The sequence below is a fragment of the Mytilus edulis genome, chromosome 10, assembly GCF_963676685.1.
Source record: "Mytilus edulis chromosome 10, xbMytEdul2.2, whole genome shotgun sequence".
NCBI lineage: Eukaryota > Metazoa > Mollusca > Bivalvia > Mytilida > Mytilidae > Mytilus > Mytilus edulis.
In genome coordinates, this window is record NC_092353.1 from 72823619 (window position 1) to 72839316 (window position 15698).

The following is a 15698-nucleotide window of genomic DNA, read 5'->3' on the forward strand; positions in this document are numbered from 1 at the left end:
CTTTCTATGGAAATATATAATAACTTAACCTTTTATTTTGCTCATATCTTAAATAATATGATATAATGTACCAAGTCAGGAATACGGCAATATTAATTTAATAGTTCGTTTCTTTGTATGTTGCATTGTCGTTTGTATTTTGTTTCACTTCCGCGTTCTGTTGTTTATTTGTTCTACTCTTATAGTTGATGCGTCCTCGATTTAAGTTTGTAGTTCGGATTGCGTTTTCTCTCCATCAATTTATGATTTTTTTACAACGGTATACTACTGTTGCCTTAATTTAAAAGAATTCCAATTTATTGGCATTCGAAGCTAAACATATTTTACAGATATCTACAATATAATATAATAAATACAATTTTCACTAAAAAATCCGTAATTTCAAAGTTCACTGGTACAATATTGCAATCAAAAGAATGCATATTGTCTTTTTTAAATAATAAAGATAACAATTTTTATATCTGTTCAACCTTGAAAAAAGAAAAGAATATTTTTGATACATAAGTTTTAAAATGTTCTAAACATAAGCTGCCATTGATTGATTACATATTCAATGTAACAATAAAAAAAACGAGTGGAAAAAGAATCATTTGATGTATAAGATATAAAGTTATTCCAAAGTCAATTAACCTATATGAATCTACGCCTAAAAAAAGAGTTTATCAAATAATGGAAGAGTTTGTATAAAACTGAAATTATTTTTTACAGATAAAATTTATGAAATATTTTGTTGAAAATAAACCTTAAGCATATATTAATGTACTTTCAAAATAAAAAAAAGTACAAAAAGCATACTAAATAAATATAAAATGATCTTAAGCCTTAAACACTAGAAATTACTGTGGGTCAATTAAAGCGATAGCACATATTTACTAATGGAAATTCATTCAGATGGCAGAGAAGTAGAAATTAGTTTATTTCTTTTTGCTCATATCTATGCTAAGATGTTTTAAAAAGAAGCCTGAATGGAAAGAACGCTTGTTTTATACTGTTCTTCCAGACAATATGGTTTGAGGCAAAGTTTTTCACTTTCAATAAGTTACTTGATAAAAGGTTATCCTAAGTACATTTCAGTAATATTTGAACCGCTCGTTATCCTTCAGAAGTAAACTGTGAAATAATTCATGCAAAACATTCATTCCGCAGTTATATTTAAATAGATTTTGTTATTAGTTATCAAAGGTAGCAGGATTATAATTTAGTACGCCAGGCGCGCGTTTCGTCTACATAAGACTCACCAGTCATGCTCAGATCAAAATAGTTATAAAGCCAAAAAAGTACAAAGTTGAAGAGCATTGAGGGTTGTAAAATTTTTATGAAGGACTTCATTTTTGTAATTTCATTTTGCACATCACATTTAAATTGCTTGACACAAACCAGGATCAGGACCATAACTACGTTTTGTTCAATGTTAATCTACTTTTTTCTGAATTCATAGAACAAAACTAGAAGTGGGCAATTTTCGAAGCTGTATTTTGGCTATATAATTCTAAAATTATAAACATTTCTACAATTCTCTATGCAAAAGTGGAAATTCATTATGTATATTTTAACTCTTTTTAGGGGGAGGGGGTGACAAACGGATACCGGTAGTTGCCAAAAAAAAAACCCGCAGTTTTATATTTACTGAATGCATCTCTAAGGCTTAAGAGAACACAATAATTCTGGTAGAAAATGCAGTGAATTTCTGTATAATGCGAAAAAAAATAGAATAAAAACTTGTTTCTTTAATCGCAAATACAGACAGGAAAAACAATTATTCTTAAACTCAATGTTGTATTTAATTTTATCATAATTTTCAAGGGAAACTATTTGTTCACTTCCCTTATAAATAAAATAAACTTATTCTTTTCAGAAATTAATAATCAAACAATGTATCTCCTTCCCCTTTTTAGACTCCTCTGTTTTTTTCTTCAATAGCCTAATAAGTCATTTGTAAGTCAATAAAAGTGTGTGTAGTGACTCGTTTTATGATATACACTTTAAAAAAATATCTACCAGATCAAACTCAAAACATGGACAATTGGATGTGATAAAGACAATTTTATTCAGGTTGACGCACAGCTCACTAAACTAATATCGAACCATTTATCCAAATGAATAGGATTACGTTTTTAAGGTATACACAAATATATAACAAAAATTGGTAATGTGTAAGAAAATATGGAATTAAGAAATCAGTGGATTAAATACATTACTCTCACTATAAAAAAAAATCAAAGACATTAATCAAAGCTCGCCTGCTGAATGAGGTAGATTGGAGAAGAAACAAATCAAATAAGCCTACATCTGGAATTACAGCTTTACAAAGGAATATATTTATAGCATTCTTACTTGGACATTGTTGCATTGCCTGGTGTAAAAATGCATTCGATTTTATGATTAATAGTAGGCTCAAGTAAAAAAGTTGGCTTTACACGTATGAATGTATGCTGAATTAATATAACAATTCCACAACTTGTGGCATATTCGAAAATATTTTAAACAAAACTAAATTTATTACTGCATAAAAAATGTTAAAGGAACATATGCAGGTCTTCAAAGCTCAATAAAGATGTTATATGTTTTCAATATATAAAGGACGATGTGATTTGAGTGCCAAGGAGACAACTCTCCATCTATTTTTCAACCACAAAGACTTCCAACTGGAACATATCATATTTTTATGTGAATTATTCTTTTCCCACCTTCAACTTAATCATATTTGTTTTGTTTTATTTATTGTCAATATATATATCGGCATATCATTTACAATTGTTTCAACAATCGAAAAAAAACAGGTTAGAAACTCACAGCAAATTGACAATAAAAGATATGTATAAAAAAAATGTAAAATCGGTTAAATGTCAAATTTTGTATGCCACTTCGAAATGCTAATTGAAAGTACAATATAGTTAAAAATCTCATCATAGATACCAGAATTGAAATTCATATTTGCAAGAGTTTTGTCAAAGCAAGTGTGTCCCTTTACACACTTCACATTAGGGTAAACATTGTATGGACAATTAAATCTCTGTCTTGAATAAAGTACAGCATTCCACAGGAATTTCTTTAGTATGAATCATTGATAATAAAAAAAAAAAAATTTGGGGGGGAGGGGGAGGGGGAGGATGAGCCCGATGCAAAGATAATGTCAATTTGATTTTAAATATAGTAAAATTTGCAAAAAATCTGTTATGATTAATAGTAGGCTTAAGTTAAAATTCGACTTTACACGTTCAAATGTATGCTGGATTATTATAACAATCCAACAACTCATGGCACATCCGAACATATTTTTAACAGAAATACATTCATTACTGCATAAAAGGTGTTAAAGGAACATATACAAGTCTAAACTAATTTCAATTTTACTTGATTAAGTAAAATTGAAATTAGTTTAGACTTGTATATGTTCCTTTAACACCTTTTATGCAGTAATGAATGTATTTCTGTTAAAAATATGTTCGGATGTGCCATGAGTTGTTGGATTGTTATAATAATCCAGCATACATTTGAACGTGTAAAGTCGAATTTTAACTTAAGCCTACTATTAATCATAACAGATTTTTTGCAAATTTTACTATATTTAAAATCAAATTGACATTATCTTTGCATCGGGCTCATCCTCCCCCTCCCCCTCCCCCCCAAATTTTTTTTTTTTTATTATCAATGATTCATACTAAAGAAATTCCTGTGGAATGCTGTACTTTATTCAAGACAGAGATTTAATTGTCCATACAATGTTTACCCTAATGTGAAGTGTGTAAAGGGACACACTTGCTTTGACAAAACTCTTGCAAATATGAATTTCAATTCTGGTATCTATGATGAGATTTTTAACTATATTGTACTTTCAATTAGCATTTCGAAGTGGCATACAAAATTTGACATTTAACCGATTTTACATTTTTTTTATACATATCTTTTATTGTCAATTTGCTGTGAGTTTCTAACCTGTTTTTTTTCGATTTTTGAAACAATTGTAAATGATATGCCGATATATATATTGACAATAAATAAAACAAAACAAATATGATTAAGTTGAAGGTGGGAAAAGAATAATTCACATAAAAATATGATATGTTCCAGTTGGAAGTCTTTGTGGTTGAAAAATAGATGGAGAGTTGTCTCCTTGGCACTCAAATCACATCGTCCTTTATATATTGAAAACATATAACATCTTTATTGAGCTTTGAAGACCTGCATATGTTCCTTTAACATTTTTTATGCAGTAATAAATTTAGTTTTGTTTAAAATATTTTCGAATATGCCACAAGTTGTGGAATTGTTATATTAATTCAGCATACATTCATACGTGTAAAGCCAACTTTTTTACTTGAGCCTACTATTAATCATAAAATCGAATGCATTTTTACACCAGGCAATGCAACAATGTCCAAGTAAGAATGCTATAAATATATTCCTTTGTAAATCTGTAATTCCAGATGTAGGCTTATTTGATTTGTTTCTTCTCCAATCTACCTCATTCAGCAGGCGAGCTTTGATTAATGTCTTTGATTTTTTTTTATAGTGAGAGTAATGTATTTAATCCACTGATTTCTTAATTCCATATTTTCTTACACATTACCAATTTTTGTTATATATTTGTGTATACCTTAAAAACGTAATCCTATTCATTTGGATAAATGGTTCGATATTAGTTTAGTGAGCTGTGCGTCAACCTGAATAAAATTGTCTTTATCACATCCAATTGTCCATGTTTTGAGTTTGATCTGGTAGATATTTTTTTAAAGTGTATATCATAAAACGAGTCACTACACACACTTTTATTGACTTACAAATGACTTATTAGGCTATTGAAGAAAAAAACAGAGGAGTCTAAAAAGGGGAAGGAGATACATTGTTTGATTATTAATTTCTGAAAAGAATAAGTTTATTTTATTTATAAGGGAAGTGAACAAATAGTTTCCCTTGAAAATTATGATAAAATTAAATACAACATTGAGTTTAAGAATAATTGTTTTTCCTGTCTGTATTTGCGATTAAAGAAACAAGTTTTTATTCTATTTTTTTTCGCATTATACAGAAATTCACTGCATTTTCTACCAGAATTATTGTGTTCTCTTAAGCCTTAGAGATGCATTCAGTAAATATAAAACTGCGGGTTTTTTTTTGGCAACTACCGGTATCCGTTTGTCACCCCCTCCCCCTAAAAAGAGTTAAAATATACATAATGAATTTCCACTTTTGCATAGAGAATTGTAGAAATGTTTATAATTTTAGAATTATATAGCCAAAATACAGCTTCGAAAATTGCCCACTTCTAGTTTTGTTCTATGAATTCAGAAAAAAGTAGATTAACATTGAACAAAACGTAGTTATGGTCCTGATCCTGGTTTGTGTCAAGCAATTTAAATGTGATGTGCAAAATGAAATTACAAAAATGAAGTCCTTCATAAAAATTTTACAACCCTCAATGCTCTTCAACTTTGTACTTTTTTGGCTTTATAACTATTTTGATCTGAGCATGACTGGTGAGTCTTATGTAGACGAAACGCGCGCCTGGCGTACTAAATTATAATCCTGCTACCTTTGATAACTAATAACAAAATCTATTTAAATATAACTGCGGAATGAATGTTTTGCATGAATTATTTCACAGTTTACTTCTGAAGGATAACGAGCGGTTCAAATATTACTGAAATGTACTTAGGATAACCTTTTATCAAGTAACTTATTGAAAGTGAAAAACTTTGCCTCAAACCATATTGTCTGGAAGAACAGTATAAAACAAGCGTTCTTTCCATTCAGGCTTCTTTTTAAAACATCTTAGCATAGATATGAGCAAAAAGAAATAAACTAATTTCTACTTCTCTGCCATCTGAATGAATTTCCATTAGTAAATATGTGCTATCGCTTTAATTGACCCACAGTAATTTCTAGTGTTTAAGGCTTAAGATCATTTTATATTTATTTAGTATGCTTTTTGTACTTTTTTTTATTTTGAAAGTACATTAATATATGCTTAAGGTTTATTTTCAACAAAATATTTCATAAATTTTATCTGTAAAAAATAATTTCAGTTTTATACAAACTCTTCCATTATTTGATAAACTCTTTTTTTAGGCGTAGATTCATATAGGTTAATTGACTTTGGAATAACTTTATATCTTATACATCAAATGATTCTTTTTCCACTCGTTTTTTTTTATTGTTACATTGAATATGTAATCAATCAATGGCAGCTTATGTTTAGAACATTTTAAAACTTATGTATCAAAAATATTCTTTTCTTTTTTCAAGGTTGAACAGATATAAAAATTGTTATCTTTATTATTTAAAAAAGACAATATGCATTCTTTTGATTGCAATATTGTACCAGTGAACTTTGAAATTACGGATTTTTTAGTGAAAATTGTATTTATTATATTATATTGTAGATATCTGTAAAATATGTTTAGCTTCGAATGCCAATAAATTGGAATTCTTTTAAATTAAGGCAACAGTAGTATACCGTTGTAAAAAAATCATAAATTGATGGAGAGAAAACGCAATCCGAACTACAAACTTAAATCGAGGACGCATCAACTATAAGAGTAGAACAAATAAACAACAGAACGCGGAAGTGAAACAAAATACAAACGACAATGCAACATACAAAGAAACGAACTATTAAATTAATATTGCCGTATTCCTGACTTGGTACATTATATCATATTATTTAAGATATGAGCAAAATAAAAGGTTAAGTTATTATATATTTCCATAGAAAGGAACAACCAAACACATTATCCTTCAGATAGTCTAAGGATCTTTATGCAAACGTTAGTGGAAATTGGAGCTTTCAAGTGGATTTCGAAGTGACGATTTTAAAAAGTTTATGACCATTTCAGCAAACAATAACTTATAGCAAAAGCTCACGTACCTAGTATGGTCTGACAAGCTTAAAGGTGAAAGTAAACAGTAACAACTATAAAAAGAAATCAGGTTTTGGCTGATTCAATTCAGAAAAAAAGAAAACTTTTAATAAAAAAAATAATGGAAAACTGATGTCTTCGTATAAGCCCTAATGGTACTATGACATTGTATTACGGTATTTGATTTGGCAGCCGACAAGGCAGTACCAAGAATATTCACCCACTTTCAATCTACTTAAAACCTACAGAAACCTCTATCGATTCTTTTATTTCAACAAAAAAAACATTTAAAAACATTTATATATACATCATAAGACATCTTCTTAAAATCAGTAAGTTTAGAAGGAAAGAAAAACCTTCAAAGATTCTTACATGGAAAGGAATATTTTACAGAGAAATAAAATTCATCACAAAATACTTCAACCATAAATTAGTTAACTCCATTTAATGTTATAATCTTTATCTATTTATGTATATACTTAAAGAAAAACATTATTATTCACTCCAAAATTTTCCAAGTCATAGCAATATCTCACGTGTCTTGTGAGGTCAGGCAAGCTAAAAGATAAAAGTATACAGTAACCATTATAAACAAAATATCAGGCTTTGGCAGATTACATTTAGAAAGAAAGAAAACTTTTAAACAAACAAAAAATGGACCGATAATGTCTAACAAATCCTAAGGTCTTATATATGACGGTATTTGATTTCCTAGAAGGATCAATTGGTCTGTTCTAATAGTAGCTACATATTTTTTAATTCGGGGAATTATTCCATTAAATGAACTTTAGTGAGATGCCTTCATCTTGTCTATTTTGAAGGTATTGTACAGTTTATGATATTTTCAATACTGACTTTGTGTTAACTGTCCGTATGCACCTTTTTGAATTCCACAAAAATAATTTCAAACAAGAAGCTCTGAAATCTCAAAACTCAAGTATGACTCAGTATTGGTACGAGTCTGTTCATTGAATAAAATCATCAAGGATGGCAAGCCAATAATATGGCAAACCAGTATTTCTACTAACTAAATGTCTTATAAAAGAACAACGAAAATTTAGTCAGAAATTCGTCTGCTTCTAAAAATTATTCATATTATAACGGTGTTTTTTTTCGTTAGGGATTTTTCAACAAGTTGGTTTTTTTTTGCGTAACAGAATATTGTCAAAAGTTTCCTGTAGCTATATATGTTTGATTTGACAAGGCAGCTACCAGAATATTCGCACACCTTCAAACTACATAAAACGTATACAAACTACTATCGATTCTTTTATTGCAACAAAAAACATTTCTAAAAAAAAATATATATATATATATATATATATATTAGCATCTTCTTAAAATCAGTAAGTTTAAAGAATTCTTACATGAAAAGGAATATTTTAGAGAATAAACCCCCATTACAAAATACTTTAACAATAAATGGGTTGACTTCTTTATGGGTTAAATCACCTCAAGTTTCTCAAATTTCTTTTCCGTTAACTTATTATCTATTTTGTTAGTAATTCTTTATTTCAACATATACATTTATAAATATATACATATTATTCATTTTATTGCTTTCTTTTCTGATATGAACTATTTTTGTTTGTATCATTGATTTTTACCCTAAAAACATATAGATATGGAACTTATTCCAATGGAGAGGGCCGTAATGACAGAATTGTATGGACAATATTTTAATTGTGTTACAGTTTTAATACATATATATTTATATATCTTGAATATTTAGAATGTAAAAAAAATCATTCTGATTACTAGAAATTGAGATCATTGAAAATGGGTTTGTTTTGCATAAAATATGAATATTTAGAGAATTTTATTTTTTGAATATAAGAGAATGAAAATTTTATCCCCGAAAACTTCTCCCAAGTTTCATTTTTGTTTATCAACTTTTTTATGTGTATTTGTTTTGAAAGAACCCCTTCAAAGTCTATATACCAGCAATTTTTTTTATAAGAAAACAGTACTGCATTATCCAAATATTGACATGTAAACAATACATAATTGTCATTTAAACCAATCATAGTTTGTATTGAAACACAACAAACGGTCTCATATATATTTATATATATATATAATAAAATTCATGCAGTCATTAATCGATAGAAACAATTACAATACATGTAGATAATTATATTTGGCATAACAATAGATTATTGATCTCGTTAAACATGAACTAAGAGGTTTACAGACATTTTACATTCTTTTGATGTAAAAAGTAAAGCAAGGTCTTCAAAAAAAAAAAAACCATGAACTGAAATGGTGTGTAATATCAGGCTCAAGATGGGGTTCTATATTTCATATTTTGTTTGTCCTTTAAACAATTTGACCATACATTTGTTTAAAAAAATCTACATAAAATCCATTTATTTCGTGTACAAATGACCACAAAACACTGTATTTCTGTCGTTTGGTATGGACTATAATGCTCGATTTTGTTTCTTCGAGCGTCAAAAGTGATTTTTTTTAAGACGAAACGCGTGTTTTACGCAAATACAAAATTTCATTCTTGCAATATATCATGAGTTTATTTAGTTACTTTTTTAATTTTATGGGGTTAGCTTGGTAGGATATATATTTAAGTAAACGTTCATAAAATGTATTAATAAAAAAAAGAAGTAGGTATTCAATAGAATTGTTGACATGTTATGATAAATTTAGCCAAAAAAAAAAACCACACACATTCACAAAAAATAAATTCAAACTTAAACAAAAGAAATACAATTAATAAAAAAAAAAAAAAAAAAAAAAAACCACATTCACAAAAAATAAATACAAACTTAAACAAAAGAAATACAATTAAAGAAAAAAAAACATATTTATAAAAAATAGATCCAACTTAAACATAAGAAATACAGTTAAAGAAAAACACATATTCATAAAAAAGAAATACAACTTAAACAAAAGAAATACAATTAAAGAAAAAAATATCACAGAAAAGGAAAATATAATTACACAATAAAACACTGAGAAGAAAGGTAAGTTCAGAATAACTATCTTTATTTTTTTCCCTTTTCAGTGGTGTTTGCTATAGCATTTGGAGTTATGTTATATTGTGTCTTCAAAATAAAACTATTCATATCATATCTTGTGGCAGAAAAAAAAGATAATTGAAATGTGCGAGCCATGATATTTGGACATTGTTCTTATTTTTCAGTTTTGATAATCATTTTGAGCACTTCAACATTATTCATAATCAAATATCAAAAGAAAAGGAGTTCCTATTGAAGAATTTCAAATGGAACAATTTCAACTGGATAGAAGTAAAATGAGGATTATACATCAATTGATGATGGAATATCAATAGATGAAACAAGAGATGTAATAATAAGTAGATAATACTATTTTTACAGAATATATCTTAGCTGTGGTGATGATTGTTGAAGGTATCATAGAAATTATAAGAAAATTTGTACAAAGACTTCAAAGTTTACTTAACCACCAAGAAAACCCTGCTGCACAACAAGATGACAAACCATAGGCTGGTCAGGACCATCCCATTGCTCCAGCACTTGATCAGAATAAACAAATACTCCCTTCAGAATCAATCAATACCATATGTCAATGAAATGGAAGTACTGAGAAGGTCTCAAAGACAAAAAAAACCCACAGTTATAAGACCAAACTTGTCAAATTTTAGTGTAAACAATATTTTATTCAGAAACAGATAAAAAAAAGCGTACATAAATACAATACTATAGATTGGAAAATTTTGTTTGTGTAAATTTTGTATGTGAAGTTCTTTTTATCAATCTTATTGCTTCTTTTTGAGAGTTCCTTAATGTTTCAAAATGCATGTTAAAAATCTAGCTTTACCAATGCATATAAAATCATTAAGTTGTAAACGTTCTCATCTATATAATTAAACACTTATTTATGTCAATTATTTTCTTAATATATGATCTTTTAATATAACTTATTTTTTATATGATACCTTAACATACTTAGTGTTGATAATATTAACAACATTTTGTCTATTGCTTGGTCCGTTTCTGTGTGTGTTGCGTTTCGGTGTTGTGTCGTTGTTCTCCTCTTATATTTAATGTGTTTCCCTCGGTTTTAGTTTGTTACCCCGATTTTGTTTTTTGTCCATGGATTTATGAGTTTTGAACAGCGGTATACTACTGTTGCCTTTATTTAATATGTAAAGATAGAACTTAACTATCAATACATAAATCTTTTTTTTTACCATTCCCCACTTTTATTCCAGATATTCGAGACAGTTCTGAAAGGAAGTTTTTGCTGTTTTTTCTTTTACATGAAATGTGGTATGTGTCGTGTTTTTACATAAATCAATTTTGTGATATGTGATATGTCACACCTTTAGTTATTACATGGTCGGGTATTTCAATTAAAATAGATGGTGTTTATGAAAATGATATTTTTTTTTAGTCTTGCGCTTGATGGGTTTATAGACAAATTTTTATGTTTTAAATTACAGTTATATATTTAAGTCATTCTTTTGATTGTTTATATATATATGTCTCATTTTACATAGTTAATAGTTTATCCAAGTTTAGTATACAGAATATTGTCGCATTTTTATGGTTTTGCCGTGTTTCAGATATATTTTTTTATCAAATTATTTTTTATATGACCATGTGTATACTTTGATTGTTTTTATGGATTTCATTTGATACTTATTCTATGCTTCTTTGATATATTGGTGCAATTCTTTAAAAAAAAATAAAGTAACTTTTTTCATACCTTATATCAGTTCAAAATTTAATTTATAGTTTAAAGTTTAATATATATATCGATTAAATGAGCTCAAAATATTTCGTTTCATGTACGTTTGCAATTTTATCGGTTTTTTTTAATTTGTTTTTTACATATGTTAAAGACTTTATCATATGTATGAATATTATTGATGTTGACATGTATAGTTGTTTATCGTCTATTTTACACATCATGCCATTAATGTCAACATATAGTGTAAATACATAATAGTATTCATCACATAATTGTCCTTGACTGGTGTATTTCTTTAAATCAAAGCTATCTCAGGTAACATATTTTTTTTGAATACTATATCAGGTTATATGTTTCTATGTTTATATATTGATGTTTAACAACTATACACTGCATAATTTTCTCAATGAAAAAAACCCTCAGGTAACATATTTTAAAACAATGTACCATAGTAAAGCCTAGGTGGTTGAGTGGTCTTTCGCATCGGACATAGTGCGAGGCGATTTGATGGCACGATATATTAGTGCCATGAGTTCTAATCCTGACGAAGGAAGAACAAAACATTTGCGAAAGCAAATTTACAGATCTAACTTTGTTGGGCTGATATTTAGACGACTTATATATATATATTATATATAAACGAGTCTAAATTGAAAACTACGTTCAAACCTATAATTGCGTTGGATAAAAATCGTAATTTTATATTATATATACATATAGTTTATTGAAAACATGATGTTAACTTAAAAATGATAAAGGCACTTGAAACATGCATGTTAGCTTTGAATAAATGTTAATGTGTTTTAATCATCGTATCTTTTCCCAAGCCATTTACTTGCTATCCAAACAACATATTACTGAATGAGGTATACCTATGTATACTGTATATTCATAAAATCAAAATACACACATTCTACACATTCCTAAGGTTACAACATTCTTGATGACATCATTCTGACAATTGCTGGAATGTCACTTATTTGAACTTGGATTGACCTCCTGTGTCCTTAGATCATTACTCAATCCGGAAGTGTTCCAGAACAGGCATAAGATTAAACCGGAAGCTGTTCCAGAACAGGCACTACACTACTACTCACAGCTTAACATGTCAAAGGACCAAAAATTCCCAAAAAGTTATGCCAAATACGAATAAGGAAATCTATGTGATTTAATTTTGAAAGATAAATGACCCTTCTCTTCTTTCGTTAACATCTAGTCTACACTTATTTTAATGCTTGTAGTGATATGAAATTAATGTCAGAAAAAAACCAAATTAAAGATTATACATTAAGCTAGATGTGTCAAAGCGACACGAATGGCCCCGTCTCAAAAAGTTGAAAAATCTGTAATTTTAATCACACATGTGGACACAAACATGATGGTTGTCTCACATATCAAAAATCAGCTCAAAAACTGGAGGGTATAGAAAAATGTCCGTATAACTGTAATTTTCAACAGTTTTTCTAAGTTGTAAACCCATAGTTTTGGCAAAAATTAACGGAGCGGAACGAAACTTAAACTTGATCTGTAACCCGTCATGGTTACCTCACATACCAAAAATCAGCCCAACATCCGAAAGCATTTAGAAAAAGGTCCTTAAAACTGTGATTTTCAACAATTTATCAAAGTCTAAAGCCCGTAATTTCGGCAAAAATTAGCGGAGCGGAACGAAACTTGAACTTGATTTGTAACTCATCATGGTTAACGTACATACCAAAATCAGCCCTATATCTGAAAAAAACTCCGTATAAAGGTTTGTTGCGGAATGACGGAATGACGGACAAGTATAAAACTATATGGCACCGACAACTTCGTTGCGGGGCCATACAAAGGTTTGCTTAATTATAAATTCTATATGCTATTCCAGCTGGGTATCCGTACCCTTCATGATACCCATTACCATAAACCCATAAACCAAATCGAATCTTCTTCCCGTGTTCTATATGATGAAATCCATCCGATATAGGCAAACTGAAAGTGCTAAAATGAATCCTTTCATCAGAAATATTCATAACACTTGTTATATTGAAATATTCACCATCGAGCAAAAAACAATCTATATCATCTCGTGGTACAGTTATGCTTACGTAGCTGTGAAATCCTGTTGGTACTGAAAAATCATATTCGTAAAGATATTGATTAACTCCTGGAATCGTCATCATAAAAGGATCTCCTTTTCCTCCTGGTAACCCGTGTGGATATGAGATGACAAGTATGTCATCAGATGCAAAAATAAAAGCGGTCGTGTTGTAATAAATATCCCAGTAATCTCTTGCGTTTAGTGTTTTTGAAATTTTCCGATTTTCAACTTTTATGGTCAATTTCGTGCTATTTACCGCTTGTATGCGTACAGTATTGTTCAACCGTGTCGATATATATGGAGTTATGAACATTTTATCCAGTTGATCAGTTGGTAGTACTGATTCAATAAATGTTTGACAATAACCTACGTGAATATTGGCTGGTACTGCATAATTACATTGATTACCGCTTACAACAATAACTTGTTTTGAAGCTGTTACCATGGTTCCTGATAGGTCAGAGGTATGTGATAACTGAAACGTGTTGTATTTGTTTATCACAATTCTAATTGTGTCGTTGTCACTATATTGTTTGTTTTGAAATGTTATAGAACCGCTTGTCAATTTTAAATTGATATTGACAGCAGTGTTCTGATAAACTGGCGAAAGAGCAAGCAGATTCTTCTCGCCAAATGTAGGCAAGGTTGGTATGATGTATTTCGTAGAAGCAAATCGCACAGGCATTAACAAGAATCCTTCAGAATGTCTGTCCTGATACAAAAATCCATACACATTTATTCTTACATCTGATTGAAGTTCTACTCCAGCCAAATGATTCCCATCAGACGGGATTACACTGTTACTCAGATTATCTTCTGTATTACCCTTGCCAATAGTGATAGACTGATTTTTATTGCTGTTGAAATAGAGTACTGAAATACGTGCCGTAATTTCTGATGCTATTAAAATCCTTGGCACAGGAGAACTAACATGACTTCGTCCGTCGTGAAAAATTGCCATGAAAGTTGTGTCTTTTCCATCTGTTATAAACATAGTATATAAATTAGTCATTTGTAATTTATGCATAAATAGAAAACTTTTAAATTTATTGTACATAATGCATACTCGATCCTTCTGAAATCTTTTGCATGGGTCGATAATATGCTTGTTTGGCTAAATACCAGCAATCTGAATAGATTGTGATATGCCATATCATGTATATAAATAGTCAATGCACTATTATTGTCTTTATACTGCAATCTAAAAAAACATTTTCAATTGTTGTTTTTTATGGGTTAAGGTTATTTATTTGATTTAAATATTGAGGGAAATACCCTTTAAAAAGGTCTCACATCATGCTCGCAGAGAAATATACAACACAATGAAATTTACATTTACCTGTTGAAACCAACACTCGATGGTGAACGAAATCATTTGAGTATGGACTTAAATATCAACCATAAGCATAAAACATAATGATTTATAGGTTGCAAACAAAAAATATTAACAAATTAAATATGTTTTTCCAATAATTGCAACGAAACAATGTTGAGTCGTTCCACGCATCGTTGTATGCATTTGAAACAAGAACAGGTTGAAGAGGTCGTATGAATAATTCAATATTATTTCGGTAATTTCTATTTAAATATTCATGAGGAAAAGTGATATCGGGTCAGTGACTGTATATGACATAGAAATATACAGTCAACGCATTTTGACTGCTCAAATAAAACGAGTGCAGTATAAACTCATATATTCTTTAGATTTACTGGAGTTAATGTCATGACCAATTTTAGAAGACACACATTTAATACAGGAACTGTGACTCCTTGTAACTTAAAAATATGAATTTAGTTAAGAAATAATAAATTTATACAAAGTAATAGAAAGGTGTTTATTTTCCCCTTAATTCCTTAACAATTAGGACTAAAACCCCCGCAATAAATTTTTACCTGCTTTTGTTGGTGTAGAACCTTTTGGTACAGTTTCATAGAAAATGATTTATTTATACTCAAGTAATAGTCTGGAAACCAAATATCATCGGACTACAACGACACTGACGACGCTGATGACACCATCGTATAAAACAGGTGCAAAAATTATCATAGGTTTAAACGACCTT

The 15698-nt window shown here is 29.1% G+C and overlaps 1 protein-coding gene across 1 annotated transcript; it reads right to left on the reverse strand.

Moving 5' to 3' along the window:
• Positions 1 to 13393: 13393 nt before the first annotated feature.
• On the reverse strand, positions 13394 to 14647 carry LOC139492955 (IgGFc-binding protein-like). The gene has a single exon (XM_071281103.1). The coding sequence runs from the start codon at positions 14645 to 14647 to the stop codon at positions 13394 to 13396; it is 1254 nt and encodes a 417-aa protein (XP_071137204.1).
• Between the last annotated feature and the right edge of the window lie 1051 nt (positions 14648 to 15698).

What these genes read in the sequence shown, in the direction of transcription:
- LOC139492955 (XM_071281103.1), bottom strand. Translation starts at nt 14,647, where the DNA reads ATGACTAATTTATATACTATGTTTATAACAGATGGAAAAGACACAACT.